This window comes from Podarcis pityusensis (assembly GCF_964106645.2).
Source record: "Podarcis pityusensis genome assembly, chromosome: 10".
In the NCBI taxonomy this organism is placed as follows: Eukaryota; Metazoa; Chordata; class Lepidosauria; order Squamata; family Lacertidae; genus Podarcis; species Podarcis pityusensis.
The window spans coordinates 68,911,986-68,928,086 of NC_138035.1; the positions used below are offsets into that span (position 1 = coordinate 68,911,986).

General features: G+C 40.9%; 1 protein-coding gene and 1 long non-coding RNA gene across 4 annotated transcripts in view; both read left to right on the top strand.

The window, feature by feature from the left end:
- The window catches only part of SRPK2 (SRSF protein kinase 2), a 70,911-nt gene that overhangs the window by 50,120 nt on the left and 4,690 nt on the right, over positions 1-16,101 (top strand). The window contains exons 10-16 of one of the 3 annotated variants that reach the window (XM_081023586.1): positions 1,278-1,524; positions 2,173-2,661; positions 9,451-9,551; positions 9,650-9,757; positions 13,086-13,155; positions 13,811-13,903; positions 14,317-14,409. In XM_081023586.1, the coding sequence (XP_080879712.1) occupies positions 1,278-1,524; positions 2,173-2,661; positions 9,451-9,551; positions 9,650-9,757; positions 13,086-13,155; positions 13,811-13,903; positions 14,317-14,409 (1,201 nt within the window). The remainder of the gene's footprint in view (positions 1-1,277; positions 1,525-2,172; positions 2,662-9,450; positions 9,552-9,649; positions 9,758-13,085; positions 13,156-13,810; positions 13,904-14,316; positions 14,410-16,101) is intronic. The other 2 variants (XM_081023588.1, XM_081023587.1) reach the window with 2 other exon arrangements.
- LOC308486759 lies at positions 2,669-9,041 on the top strand. The gene is made up of 2 exons (XR_013991276.1): positions 2,669-4,256; positions 5,364-9,041. It is a non-coding gene; the product is annotated as an uncharacterized lncRNA (long non-coding RNA).

Sequence of the window (16,101 nt, forward strand, 5' to 3'; positions counted from 1 at the left end):
TCTTGAGTATTCAGGGCTCCTGTTTAAAGAGTTGAAAGTTAAAATTGTTAGCATTTTCAATTTCATCCATGATCCTTATTTAACTACAGTTTTGGTTTATAAATAGGATCTTTTGTCTAAATTAATCTTGCATTACCTTTTCCTCCTGCATAGGTGGGAGGAGGAGTTCTGAAGTGTTCTTGTTTGCTTCTGCTTAACCATGTGGGTTGCCATTCCATCCAAACTGACAAACTAAGGAAGACTTTAATTATGTTTAGTTTAAAAGAAGCCAAGTTCAAACCATGGTTTCTAAACCTCACTTGTTTAAGCTATAACCATAGGGGGTTTTTTAATGATAAAATAAAGTACAGTCGTCACCTGCCTCACTTCATTTAGTGGGGGCGCCTAGCGAAGAGCCCCTGAAAGTGAACTTTAGGGACTGGGCAGGGAGGAAGCAATCCTTCAGATGGTCAGGCCCCAAACCAGTTATTTAGCAAGATGTATATACTACTTTAAGGGACGCGGGTGGCGCTGTGGGTTAAACCACAGCGCCTAGGACTTGCCGATCAGAAGGTCGGCGGTTCGAATCCCCACAATGGGGTGAGCTCCCATTGCTCGGTCCCTGCTCCTGCCAACCTAGCAGTTCGAAAGCACGTCAAAGTGCAAGTAGATAAATAGGTACCGCTCCGGTGGGAAGGTAAACGGCGTTTCCGTGCACTGCTCTGGTTCACCAGAAGCGGCTTAGTCATGCTGGCCACATGACCCGGAAGCTGTACGCCGGCTCCCTCGGCCAACAAAGCGAGATGAGCGCCGCAACCCCAGAGTCAGTCACAACTGGACCTAATGGTCAGGGGTCCCTTTACCTTTACCTTTACCTATATACTACTTTAAAATGTTTATAAGTGTTTTACATGCTATAAACTTTTCATTGGGGGTTTAAAGGATAATCCTAGCACATTTAATTGCACCCAATAACTAACTTGTCTAGTGCAGATGGCAGTATGTTCCATTTGTAGCCTAAAAGATAGGTATGCTGTGCTTGCAATGGTTTATATAGTGAGAAATAATGGGGGCCCTCTATTCAGCTTGTATATCTTATGTCAGCAAAGTAATTATAGCTTGAGGCTACTTTATCCTCTGAACTGGCTCTTGAGTTTCAATTTTATAGAAAGTCAGTTGTGCAGTACTATGCATTAGTGTTCTCAGTTCACAGATGCCAGACTTTATAGGGTAACCTAACCTTCACATTGGATGGCTATAAGGATCAATAAATGGTAATGTTATGTTAAATTTCTTAGATTGGAAAAATATCTAAAAACAAAAAGAAGAAATTGAAAAAAAAGCAAAAGAGACAGGCTGAGCTACTGGAAAAGCGCTTGCAGGAAATAGAGGAACTGGAGCGAGAAGCCGAAAGAAAAAAAATAGAAGAAAATGTAACATCTACTGTATCGTCCAATGAACAAGAGGATGAATACCATCCAGAAGTCAAGCTAAAAACTGTTGAGTTAGAGGAGGTAGCAGATGAAGAACTTGGGAATGAGGATGGTAAGTGTTGGGTCTTCTTAAATTTTGATATAAAAGATGCAGTGTGTCCAGAGATGCTGTTGCAACGATGCTCTGAGCACCATCTGTTTTATAGGCTGCTGTTATAAAGGCATCGGTCAGAGCCAAAGAACCACGAAACTCATTCCATGAGCTGCAAAAGGCTTTGCATGTCTTTTCTGCAAAGAGCAGACCCCCAATTCCATTCTGCAAGTGGAGGGTGCTTTTTGATACGGAGGGCGTAAGGAACATGGAAATCAATAAGTGCCATTACTATTATGGTGCACCACCGGCTTAGCACACTAAGTTTTGTTCAGAGTGGTGCCAAAATAAAATGCTGAAGAGACATCTTTGTTGGCAAGGGCAACTGTAGAAGTAACCAGCCATTGATATAAAAAAGCTTTTCCCAAGGTAATAGCACCCCTCCAGGCAAAAGCTATAGAAGACTATCTGCTTTACTTATATAAGCATAAATTTATGCAGTCCTTTACTTTGCCTTTGCTAACTCAGATGAAATAGTATTGTTACATAACATGTACTGAAACTGAAAATTCAAATGATACTTCATAATACTTACCCCACTTGGTTTTAAGAGGTCATAATTTTCTGAGAGAAAGTGTAATCTAGTCTTTATATATTTTAATCCCTAAGGTGAAACGGAAGATCAGGATGAAAAGGAAGATACAGAAAAAGAAAACACAGAGAAAGACGATGATGTTGAACAAGAACTTGTCAACTCAGAATCTACAGATCCCACTTGGATAGAATCCCCCAAAACAAATGGCCACGTTATAAATGGTCCTTTCTTGCTGGAAGAACAGATTGAAGATGAAGATGATGAAGAGGAGGAATGCCCAAATACTGAGCAATATAATCTTGATGAGCCACATGCAAAAAATGATTACAGCTATAGTAGCTCCTACGAACAATTTAATGGTGAATTGCCAAATGGACGTCATAAAATTTCTGAGTCGCAGTTTTCTGAATTCTCGGCTTCTGTATTCTCTGGAGCTTTAGATTCTGTAGCTTGTGGTTCAGCTGTTTCTGAAGAATCAGCTGTAACTGAAAGAGACGGAAGTACTCCATCTCATGATAGGAGCAGGACAGTTTCAGCATCCAGTACTGGAGACTTGCCAAAAAGTAAGTGTTTTGGTTTCAGAAATTTGTGACTGTTTATCTAACGCGTTACCCATTTTTAATTTTTGCATTGCTGTACTTGGCAGATATTTATTCACTGTAAAACGAGAGGGAGAGAATAGAAAACACGTGGTCTTAAAAATATTTCTGTGTGCATATTGTTGAACTTTGCATTACATAACTGTTCTTTTGCCATTTTTAGAAGTGAGTTGCTCTCTTATTAGCACAGCACTGCTTGTTAAGCCTGGGAGCCACAAAACCATTTGTTTCCTGTGTACCTGGGCTGCCTTTTGGGCTTGTATTTCTTAAACAACCTACCAAGTCATGTGGCAAATAATGGAGGGGGCATCGAGAAGCAAAAGACATGATGTGAGGGCCTGCTGTGGAAATAATAAAAAAGTAAACGAATCTCACTGGGCTTTTCCAAGCTCTTGGGCATGCCTAAAGTAGCTCTTTGTTTGGATCCCATCTTAGCATTTGAGAATATGTCAGACAATAAGCTTTGCTTGTGCTGGTCTCCCATGATGTTAATTGATTTTGCTGCTTTTCAGGCTCTTCTAAGGCAAGGTTTTGTTGTTTTGAGAGTCCCCTCTTTTACCACTGGAAAAATATGCCATCTGTAATTCTGGTTCACAGCTATTTTAAGAAAAGGATCTGCATTTTAGGCTGTTTATTTTCTCCTTGTTGTTTATTTCTGTCCTAATCCTGACAAGTTTCGCCAGTGTTAGATATTGGAACCATGCTAAAGAAACAGTATTTTTAAAAAAATAAAAATAAAAAATTGGAGGCAGTAAAGCGAGCATTGCTGGGCAACAGAAGTGGTCAGATGTGGACGTCGGAACCCTTAGTGCTAATTGGAGACATACAGTTATCTATGCACCTTGATTTCCAAAAAGAAATCCCATTCAAAAAATATCTGAAATGCTGAGAAGCAGGATGTTTGCCAGATTACCAGACAATCCCAGCAGAAGGCTAAGAATCTTTGAGTGAAATATCAAGCTGTGCAACACAACAAGACACTCCAGGAATTTCCAAAAGGCTTGCCTTGTGATTTGCACGCTCTTCTGGATGTAAGTGCTTATGTGGTTGCTTTTTTGGGGATAGGAGGAAATAATTTTTTGTGTCCCTCCACTCCTACAGAGAATTCAGAGCCACGATTCCAGTCCCAAAGCTTGAAAAAGAGTTCTGGACACAGGGAAGTCCATATGCTTAATTTGCAACCTCCGTGCTTGACAGTTATAGTCTTCCTAGCAAAGAGTATCTTAGCTGCACCTTGATGCCTCATGCTGGATGGATAATGTCCCCACTTTTCACATACTCACTTCCAGTCTACAATTACAAAATAAAAGGATTCGAAGTAGTGAAAACATTGTAAGAAACGTAAACAGTTGTTCCAGTGATTTAAAAAGGCAACCAGTGTGCCTACGTCTTCCGTTGATCCCTACATTTATCTAGTACTCGGGACAAGGATGTACATTTGTCTGCTAATGTCCCTATAATTGACCCTGACACAGATAAATGAGCAACATAGTCTTGGATAATCAAGCCAGCCTAATCCCAAGTACTGACTCAAATCTGCACTCCAGCAGGAATTCTAGGTAAGATCTTGTTTTTCAACAATTTCAGTTCCTGTTTGGTAGTATTATACTTTTTGAAGGCTAGGGTCTTTGACTGGGAAGGGGATTTCATTGGGGAAGTGGAGATGTTGCTAAAAACGATTGCTTGGGGAGCTATTAAATATTCCCCCCTCAGAGTTCGAATAAACGTAGAATCATAGAATCATAGAGTTGGAAGAGACCACAAGGGCCATCGAGTCCAACCCCCTGCCAAGCAGGAAACACCATCAGAGCACCCCTGACATATGGTTGTCAAGCCTCTGCTTAAAGACCTCCAAAGAAGGAGACTCCACCACACTCCTTGGCAGCAAATTCCACTGTCGAACAGCTCTTACTGTCAGGAAGTTCTTCCTAATGTTTAGGTGGAATCTTCTTTCTTGTAGTTTGGATCCATTGCTCCGTGTCCGCTTCTCTGGAGCAGCAGAAAACAACCTTTCTCCCTCCTCTATGTGACATCCTTTTATATATTTGAACATGGCTATCATATCACCCCTTAACCTCCTCTTCTCCAGGCTAAACATGCCCAGCTCCCTTAGCTGTTCCTCATAAGGCATCATTTCCAGGCCTTTGACCATTTTGGTTGCCCTCCTCTGGACACGTTCCAGTCTGTCATTGTCCTTCTTGAACTGTGGTGCCCAGAACTGGACACAGTACTCCAGGTGAGGTCTGACCAGAGCAGAATACAGTGGCACTATTACTTCCCCTGATCTAGATGCTATACTCCTATTGATGCAGCCCAGAATTGCATTGGCTTTTTTAGCTGCCGCGTCACACTGTTGGCTCATGTCAAGTTTGTGGTCAACCAAGACTCCTAGATCCTTATTCAGAGTGGTACGTAATGAGTATCACTCTGAATAAGAGACAATAGAACTGTTTTCTGTGGCCAGAGCTGGGATGAATTTACCTTTGAGCTTTGTTAGTCATGTAGGAGCGCTCTTGAATGTGTGCTGTGCTTTGTTTAAAAATAATTGGGCTGGAAAAGGATGGTGGGGGGAAGAAGAATGCTTTAAAGATGTCCCAATAACTATCTTCATTACATCTAACACATGCCGTTTTCCTTTTTCTTTTCCCTCCTACACGGCTCAACAGGTTGTTCAAAGGATATTAGCTGTATGTAAAAAAGAGGAGCCTGGGCTGGCATGAGAACTGCAGTGAGCTAGCTAGGAATTGACAGAAGTCCTCTACCATGGAATAAACAAGTTTCACTAGCAACCCAAGGAGGAGTGTTGAGAACCGTTGGTCAAACAAAGGAAGAGAATAAAAGTAGAAGGAGACCTGGAACATGGATAGCCAAAATGAATGAAGCAGCAGCATAGTTTATCTCAATGTTTAAGGACCTGGGGACTTGGTTTACATTCCACCAATCTTTCTTGGATCAGATGATACACGTCTTTGGCAAAGTACCTCCCTGCGCTTTGCAGCTTTAATTTTGGAGATGTGAGGAATGGATAGCCCTAATGAGAACACTAGTCACTCCATGTCTTCATATTCTTGTACAGCTGAGCCTCTTCGTGGGATTGAAACTGCTCTGGTAGCCCAGATCATAGTGTTGCACCACTGCTTTCATAGTCGGCCTCCCCGAAAAAGAGATTAAGGATACTTGGTGAAATACAAGAAGCCGGAAGAAAAGGGTGGCACGGTCTTCAACAGTCAAGCATTTCATTCATTCAAAACACTTGAAGAATTATAAACTCCAGCCTTGTAAGCCACTGTTGCCTCAAATCAGCACGGTGCTAATGGAGGGCATATCATCAAGTACATTTGTACTGCAACTTCATATTTATGTGTTTGTTAATGTGAGCTTAGCAGATATCCTGAATTAATAAGGTGTTTTTTTAAAACAATGGTTGAAATTTGCAAAAAGTGCATAATATGTGGTCTTTGTTTGGACTTTGTATAACCTGATGGTAAAAGGGAAGCTACTCAGAATCTTGTCTTGAGCATGAAACTTTTTTTTATTCAAGTGACAGACACTTTAAAGAAAGATGAGATAGCCAGTAATGCAATATGTAATGACTCAGGCTTAGAGTGCTGCCGTCATCCTCATGCATTCTCATCCAGGAGACAGAGATGGAGATGGGTTCTTTAGAACCCATTCTATCAACTGTGGTATGGAAGTGAGAGCCGCCTGTAGACAACAATGGAAAAATGTAGGAAAACCCAGACATAGGAGATAGCAGCATAGAGACCAGTTCATGCATTTTCTAACTGGAGTCCTATAACATATAAAAATGTGGTTTTAAAAGTGCTCAAATATTTTAAATTGCAGTACAGCTACATGCAATTCAATGGAGCACAAAGTTTCTGCAGGCAGGTTAGATACTGGAGTTGGACTGGAAGTGTAGATTATTATTTGTTGTTACTTCAGAGATGTTTTGTACAGGAGATTCTGGGTGGCAAGGTCAAATTAGCTTCAAATCCATCTCTAACTTTCAGTATTAACAATGGAATAGATTGTTGAAAGCTACTCTTTCACCCACAGCACTTGTCCCAACTTGTAATATGGAGATTAGGGATTTTGGGAGAAGGAAGTTTTCATACAATTTTTGTGACACATCTGTAAAACTGATCTGCTGGTAATTTTTAGGATTATTTTTACTGTTGTTGTTTTTAAAATCGGGCAAATAATATTCAAGTTCATACCTTTTGATATTAAACTTGTGTTCTTAATTACTGTAAACACTTGGGCCACAGTAGGGCCCTACCAGTACACAAAATTCTGGTACAGCTCTGGTGATAGTTAAGCCTATGATAAGCACACTATCTGTTCTTGATAATGAGGTAAAGGATTGTGTTTGCATTTGTTAGGCAATTTTCAGAATGTTTGTAATTTCACCAAATTTAAAGGATATCTCATGAGGTGGGGAAAAGAAAAAAAGAGAGGGGAGAGAAGGAATTTGCCCTATCAAGCATCTAACCCAGCCTTTCTCAACCTTGGGTCCCTAGATGTTGTTGGATTACAACTCCCATCATTCCTAGGCAGCATAGCCAGTGGTCAGGGATGATGGGAGTTGTAGTTCCAGAAATCTGGGGACCTGAGGTTGATAAAGGCAGCTCTAGCCACTTATGGTCAAGATTCTTGAACAGGAGATTGGGACTGGGAGATGTACCATGGAGTTTAAAACTCCCTTCCTTTGCCAGGATTGAAAAAGGACATAAACGAGAAAGCATACCCCCCCCCTCAATTGTCCAGAAACCCATCCACTTAGTAGTAAATGCATTCAGATTTAGGACTGGCAGCCTGGTAGGATCAGTTCTGCGTTATGAATAGTTTTGTATGAATAGCTGATAACTGGGGAGGTTTTAGAGCTTGTTCGGATTTTGTCTTAACAAGCTTTGCTTGAAAGGTGTATGTGGGCGTTGACAGTAGCTGAAAGTTTGTGAATAATGATTACACACATGTGTGGGTGTGGAATGTAGTCGGGTTTTGCAGCCACTGATAATAATTGTCAGTGAGCAAACAGATTCTGAAAATAGATATCATCAGATTGATGAATTATGAGAATTAGAATAATCAGGGAACAGTTGATCTAGTGTTAGGTGATAGAAGAATCCCACTCAGAAGTAGTTGCTCAGCAAGGGTAAGACAGATCAACATTGTAAGTTTAGAAATTTAAAACTCAAGTTTTGTTCAGGGACCAGGGATCACCACACCAGGGATCACCAGATTCTCCATGGCTAAGATGATCAGAAACTAAAGTTCCCTTTCTGTAAGCTCCATCCCAAGCTATTACATTACTGTCCTTTCTCCTTAAGAGTTTTGCCCCAGTTGCACAATAATTTTACTGAGAGGAGCACCTGCATGGTAAGGGCCTGACAGAGGTCCCATACATCTCTTGGGTTACCAGTTGGTTATCCTAAACTTAGATGGCAAAGGGAGAGGAAAAACAAAGAAATCCTTCTCACTCTCTTCTTCTTTATATATTGTCTTAGTTTGCATACAATGTAGTTATTAAACAGTTGCTTGGTTCTATATGTGAACTGCTCAGTATCTTAACTATGGTTTGCTAACTGCCAACAAACTATGATCTGAAGCCATTGTTTGCTGTTGGCTTACAAACATTGGTTTGTTTGAACTATGGCTTGGTGATATGTGTGAACTTTACTTACCCATGGTTTGTTTGGCCATCCTCTTCCAGAAGCTAACCAAGCTAGAGATGCATGAGGCAAGAGCAGCTTGAAAATGAATCAAACTTTGAAGAAGCAAGCCATAGTTTGCTTGATTGTCTAAGGGACAACTTGTGATTAACTGCTGGTTTGTTGAACAAACTGTGACTTAGCATTACATGTGACCCAGGCTAATATCTACTATACTAAATGACAGCAGCTTTCCAGCATTTCAGATATAACAAGTCTTTGCCAGTCTTACCTGGAGATGCCAGAGATTGTACCTGGGACCTTTTGCATGCAAATGACGTGCTCTACCATTGAGCCACCTATGGATTCAGTATTACCTTCTCTCTTCAGAATTTCTAAAATATCAGGAGTTGCAAAAAGTTTTTTTTTTTCCTGCTTCAGGGTGTCTTTTCATTCCATGGATACTTCAGAAATGTGAAACATGGGGGGCTTAATATTTGTCCTTGCAGTAATCATTTATAGCTGACAAGTTGCATGGCAAGAGGAACATGTCATATCTTGTACAGGATATTGCTTTCCCCTAAATCAATTCATACGCTGTGCTCTGCTGCAGCAGACTTTCAGGATACTAGTGTGCTATATCTGTGACTAACACTTACCTGATTTTTGCTTAATAAATTTTCCCTTGAATGCTGTGTGTTGGTTTACTTTGTAAGGGGGGTGGGACAGTGTGAAATGATAAGCAATATAAGTGTTGACAGAAGAGGATATTCTAGGCAAGTTTTCATTCTGCCAAATTATATAAGTTATTAGCCATTTTGAAAGTGTCTTTAATATTATAATGTATGCCAAGTTACCACCCTGTGTAAGTATGGGATGTAAACAGTGAAATTCTCCTTTGTACAGGCGTAAGTGAAATTTTAGAAATTAGCTGAAGATATTGATGGCAAGTGGGATAGAGCTTCAAGGCTATTTTCCACTTAATAGCATAAATTGCCACTTTGGCTGTACCTGAAGAGGCCCAGTAGAATCACATTAAGGTGGAAACTGAATTACATGCCATTGATACTAACTCTTGCTACTTCTTTGCTTGTAATAGCAAAAACCCGTGCTGCCGACTTACTGGTGAATCCGCTGGATCCAAGAAATGCAGATAAAATTAGAGTTAAAATTGCTGACCTGGGCAATGCTTGCTGGGTGGTAAGTATAACTTATTTTGTGTGTCTTAAGACTTTGCTCTTTGGTCTACCACCTACATGCTAATGTTTTCTTACCACTGCTGTCTTTTCTGTTCTTAGCATAAACACTTCACAGAAGATATCCAGACACGGCAGTACAGATCAATAGAGGTTTTAATAGGAGCAGGTTACAGCACACCGGCTGATATCTGGAGTACGGCATGCATGGTAAGAAAGAGATTGCAGTGCCTCGTTGCTATGCTGCTCATTTGAAAATACAGCGAGAGTATTAGGATTTCTGAGCAAGTTGTTAAATGGAAAAAGACACGATGGTAATAGCTCAAGTGATCATAATTGTGAATTAGTGACTGGTTATGCTCTGAAGCATTGGCCTGGATCTAAAGAGCTACTTAAGGTGTGCCCAGCTGAATATTTCAAATGTCTGCTGTGCAGCGGATTCCCCTGCCCACATTACAAATGACATTTGAAACCCCTCTTCCGTTTTTGCTTGGTTTATGCTGAAAAGTGTCAAGTCCGCAGGTATAAATAATTACATTGGCTTGGCTTGCAGTGCAATAGCTTTATATTGGAGTGTAAGCTTATATTTTCAAAGCTAAATGTATAAATTAAACTGCAATTTGTTTGGTTCAGAATGATGCATAAATTGTATTTCATGTATTGTTCTGTTCCCAGTGATTTCAGTGTCACCTATAACAAATGTAGAGTTGCAGCTAAAATTATGTAAGTGGATTTGTTACCATATCTGTGTTTCCCAAATGTAATGTCTGGTAGGCAAATAACTACAGTTGTGCTAAGTTAGGCTGGACAGATCTAGGAGTAGACTTAAGGCCTTCCATTTATGTTAGGCCTTACCTGCATAAATTTTGTTTCTTATTCACAAGTGGCTGTTGAATTTATTTCGTCTTCTTGCATGGGATCCAACAATCTATGTAAATATGCAGTGAGAAATGCAAAGGGACAAACTCTTGTGCCCACCATCTGCTGCAGAACAAAAAGATGTGTTGTGAGTTGGACATAGGGCAGGTATAGACACAATGGCTAACCTTTGCTCACGGAGTGGAATCAGGCTACAGTCTCCCTCTCTTCTGAAGTGTGCTGCGTCACTGTGAAGAGACCTGATGCTCTGAAAGCTTCTCTTTTGACAGGGTTCTTCACAATAGCTGAAGAGTCAGCACATCAGTCCGCAGACTCTCAAGCTCTTCTGTTTACCAGTGCTGCCTTGTGCTGTGATATGGATGCCAATTTTTGTGCAAAGTCGGAGCCATGTTATCCATATAGCACACTAGATTTTTGTGAATGGTTGTGTTGCCATTGAAAATGCCTAGATGGAGATTTGTGGCAAGCATTGCTTAGTCTCTCCTAGTTCATTTCTCATCCTCTTAAGAAGGAACATGGTTTACCTGAACGGGCCCTGGTTACAAAAACCTGTTCGGTAACTGGGAATGCGCGTAATATTGGTTTGTCATGATATATGTGCAGACTTGGATCTCTTCTGCTGTTTCTACTCCGTACATGTGGTATGCGCCTTGTGGATGTTACTGAGAGCCCCTGTCTGCTTAGTGGTCAAAGCAGAGGCCATCGATCTCTCCCCACCCTGTGGGGGAGGAATATAATGGCAACCGCTGCGACAAAAAAGCAGAACTGGGCTGAATGTGTCAGAAACTACACTGTCATTGACTAAGTCCCCGTTATTTTATGAAACTGTGTTTTGCTCATATGAAAGAAGGGGAAAGAGGTGATTCCCTGGGGAAAGGACTGCACAGTCCTGTGAGGTATGTCATTACACCAGCTGGAAATCCATGATGTATAGGAATTCGCCACATCTGCCAGTAGTTTGCCTGTGCCACTGCTGGGAACGGGAATGAGAACTGTGATTCCATTACTTGTTTTTATTCAGACTCCTTGGGGTGAAGCCAGGGCAAACGATTGTGACGATCGCAGCTCCACCCTCAGACTCTCGTTGGTGCATTAATGTATTCATTGGCCATTGAGAGAGAAGATAACGTACATAGCTATTTTTGCTGTTACATTTGTGCATCTGCCTTGGCTCATAAATAATTTTTCAGATAATTGAATGATAACTTAAAGAAGCTAACACTGCCACCCGCGTAGGGTCTGTTTGTTTATTTTTAAGTTACAAACAAAACACAGTTTAGGCATGCACCAGTAAAGAAGATACTAAATTGTGTGGTTCAATTCCAGTCTGCCAACGGGATGACCACACAAAGGGAGAACGCTGTTGAATAGTGAATTCGTGTCTCTATCTTGTTTTTATGTCCCCAATACTTTGCATAGCCCTTGCTTCACAGTAACTGCACAGAGCCCATGTGTCTCAATGGCTGTGCTCAGGATGATGTTGACCCCGAGACTTCTGGAGGTTTCTGGTATTTTAATAAATGAAGAGAAGGAATGCTTAATTGTAACCTAATGAAAATGGTTGCTCTAGTTGCTGTTGTTATTTTCTTTTAAGGTGGTTTAAGTGTGCTTCTTTCTCTCATAGACTCATAGAATTGTAAGTTCCTCCCAAGAAACTGTAGGAACTTTAAGGGGGCTAAAGGTTTGTGGCAGAGGAATCTCATAACTTCCACAAAATAGCAATTTTTGTTTGGTTCCTTGATACTAATATTATTACTATTATTTGTTAATTTATGTACCACCCTTCATCCAAGGATCACAGGGAGGTTTACAATATAAAAACACAAAAATACATAACCTAGCGTAGCAACAAACAAAATAATACCCCCTCAAACACAGTTTAAAAGGACGCAGATTGTTTAATTAGCAAAAGGTCTGGGAGAAGAGAATGGTTTTTGTCTGGTATCTAAAGATATGTAACGAAGGAGCCAGGCAAGCTTTCTTGGAGAGAGCATTCCACAAACAGGGAGCCACCGCAGAAAAAGCCGTTTTTGTGTTGCCACCCTCCAGACATTTTGAGGGGGCACATGAATAAGGGCCTCAGATGATGATCGCAGGGTCCAGGACGGTTCGCATAGAGAGAGGTGTCCTTGAGGTATTGTGGTCCTGAGCCATTTAAGACTTTTCAGGTCAAAACCAGGACTTTGAATTGTGGCCGGAAACTGATTGGCAGCCAGTGCAGTCAGGCAGGATTGGTGTTATATGCTCAAACTGCCTTGCCCCAGTGAGCATTACGCAGTTAAGAGTGTTGTGTAAATATAGTCTTAGCCTGCAAAGTGTTTTCCAGACTCTGTTGTTTTAGTATTGGTTTTGTTCTTTTGCTATACAGAGACAATGGGCATGAGTGAGTGAGTGAGTGTGTGAGTGTGTGTGTGTGTGTGTGTGTGTGTCTTAGGGAGAGCTTTGCATCACTTAAAAGTACAGAGTGGCTGTTATGTCCATATTTCCATTCTAATGCAAGGGATCCTCCCAGAAGGAGATTACAATATAGCAAGATACTTGCTTTTCAAAGGGAATTCCCCCTCTCCCTGTTCTGTGCATTTAAAATCACTATCACCTGTAGAAATAAGTCTGAGGCTGTCTCACCTGGATCTCCCATCAATATCTTGTTTTATCGTAGGCATTTGAGCTCGCGACTGGCGATTATCTGTTTGAACCGCATTCTGGTGAAGACTATTCCAGAGACGAGGGTATGTATCTTTTTAACGTCTATGTATTTCCCTGCACCTCTTTATAAGACGGAGAAGAACATAAAGAGGCCTTCGTTTATTTGCTCAAGTAGTCTACTGACAGAAATGATCTCGTTTTGGAATATAAACACCACATTTTTTCTCTTTAGTTTAAAGTCCCGCCAGTAGCAGTAGGTGGGCAGTCTCCCCGCAGCAGACACAGCCCCTTTCCCTAAGCCTTGGAAGAAAGGATTAATCTCTTGTAAGATCTGCATCTGAGTGTGGGACTTTTGAAACACGATTGCAGCATTTTGGAAACAAAACTGACGCGTATCTGTTTGTGAAAGCTGATTACTAAATGAAAAGCAAGGCAGCAGCTACAATTAACTCCGGCTTCCATCTGTGTACCTGTCCATTTTCCACGCTTGTTTGCTTGTAACGTCCTTTGCAGCAGTAACAACACTGGCATCAGTTACTTGGTTTTCCTTTCAAAGTGCTATGAGTGATGCCAGTCTTTTGCTGGCCGTGAAACCTCCGCATGGGTTTTCTGCAAACATTGTTGTGTTCGGAACTTTTTTTGGAATTTTTAACTAATTCCAGTTTCTTTCCTCCTCTTTTTACCCCATCCTCCCCCTTGCCCTTCCCATTCCTGTGCCCTTTCTTCTCTCCTTCATAGACCACATAGCACACATCATAGAGCTGCTAGGCAATATCCCAAGGCACTTTGCTCTTTCTGGAAAATATTCTCGGGAATTCTTCAATCGCAGAGGTAGTACCTCTTCTTTTTGAAAGGTGCCGTGATGCAGACAGAAGTGGACGGGCAGTTGCTCAGTGTAGCCTGTACAGCTGACATACACTTTGCAAGATGACACTGCAAGCAATTTCTATTTGCAAAACAAATGCTGGAAAAAAGCAGCAGCATTGACAAATTGTTTGTTTCACTTTGCGAAAAACAAACAGTGCAGTCACCTTGTAATTTATTTCTTTTGGCAAAACGAACTTTCCCCCTAAATTGTCTTACAAGGGAATAGCTTTCACCCTCACACCGAATAGCATTTCTGCTTTCTTTCAGCAAGGACTTATCTGTTTCTGTCTGTACCGGGCCAGTGTTGTTGTGTGCATGCAATGTATTGATTAAACTGTTGTATGTTTCTGTTTTGCTGGAAATGTTCTCCAATGCAGATCACATAGCATTGATCATTGAACTGCTGGGAAAAATCCCTCGAAAATACGCTATGTTGGGGAAATATTCCAAGGAGTTTTTCACCAAAAAAGGTAACAGTATTTCTGCAACCCTAATTTAAACTGTTGCTCTTTTCAAAGAAGACACTGAACACTTTTTAATGGGTAATGAAGAGTCTGGCTGCTTTTAAACATCATGTTAAAGAAGATTTGTAAATGTTCTCCATTTTTTAAGAAGAGCAGGGAATTCAGATTTATTTATTTTATCAGGTGTGTTTAATATCCAAAATATTGGGCTTATATATCTGCTTAGTATTCCATTTATTCTATCTGAAATCAATAAAGGAAAGAATTTAGTTTCCTAGCATCACTGAAACAAAAAGAAAACACATTTAAGATACCCTGTTGCCTTCTTACCTTGAATACTTGAATAGCTGTAACAAGTCAAAATAATAATAAATAAATTGTTCAAGCTCTAACCACAAAAGATATATATTCTGCTGATATCCTGAAAATACTGTATCTAGAAATGATATAACCATTTGAGAAGTCCGTGCCCAAAGTGCTGTTGCTTTTCCACAAGAACAAGTATTTTGACATCTTTTGCGTTTTATGTTGTCATTTGGATGCTTTTGGTTTTAGAGGTTCTGATGCCCAGGAGGTACAAAAGTCAGTAGAGGAAGTTTAGCAGAGGAGAGTCAAAAGTTCAGCCTAGGAATTTGGCAATTAAATACAACTAGCCAGGACCCTATCTCTGTTTGATAGGGTGGGAGAGGGAAGTAAAAATACTTCAAAAGCCTTTTCTCAAAAATTGTTCAACTCAGATTTTAAGTAAAATCATAGTTGTTTGCTGTGACAAAATACCGTTACAGAAACGCATAGGCCTTTGAAGGATACCCATGCGTAACCCTGAGCTGAATTAGCTGTTCTCAGGTCCTCCACATCTGTGTTGTGTAGGTGTCCTACATAAAATCAGATTACATAGGACATGTGAAGAATGAATTATTTCAGGGAATTAATGTTTTTATTATCAAACTGTAGTGCTTCTTATATTTCTTTCTGGCAGTTCTTTGAACAATAAAAGGCAATCTTTGGCACAATCCACTGGGAACTTGTACATTATATAATTGATAAAGAGCATAGATGTGCTTTGCATATATTGCTTTGCTCTAGAATTCAGCTGTGTGGAAGGTGGTTGTTGCATAGTGAAAACTAGAGGTGTAAGAATTCATGTGGTAAACATTCAAACGGGTGCTCAGTTAGGCCAGCAGGCAGTGCCTGATTTGATTCTGAGAACATAAGGGGCAAGGGGAGGCCTGGATGTAGTTCTCGCTTCAAACCGGCATCAGCACTATCAGATAAGGTAAAAAAAAAATTAAGGGACCCCTGGATGGTTAAGTCCAGTCAAAGGTGACTATGGGGTAGGGCACTCGCCTTGCTTCAGGCCGAGGGAGCTGGCATTTGTCCACAGACAGCTTTCTGGGTCATGTGGCCAGCAGGACTAAACCGCTTCTGGTGCAATGGGACACCATTTTGAGTGCCAGAGCGCACGGAACCTTCCTGCCGCAGTGGTACCTATTTATCTACTTGCACTGGTGTGCTTTCAAACTGCTAGGTTGGCAGAAGCTGGGACAGAGCAACGGGAGCTCAGCCCGTCCTGCAGATTTGAACCTCCGACCTGCTGATCAGCAAGCCCAAGAGGCTCAGTGGTTTAGACCACAGCGCCACACTCTGTTAAGTGTGTTGAAGCAGATTATATTGTTGTAATCCTTAAAACATTCTTCT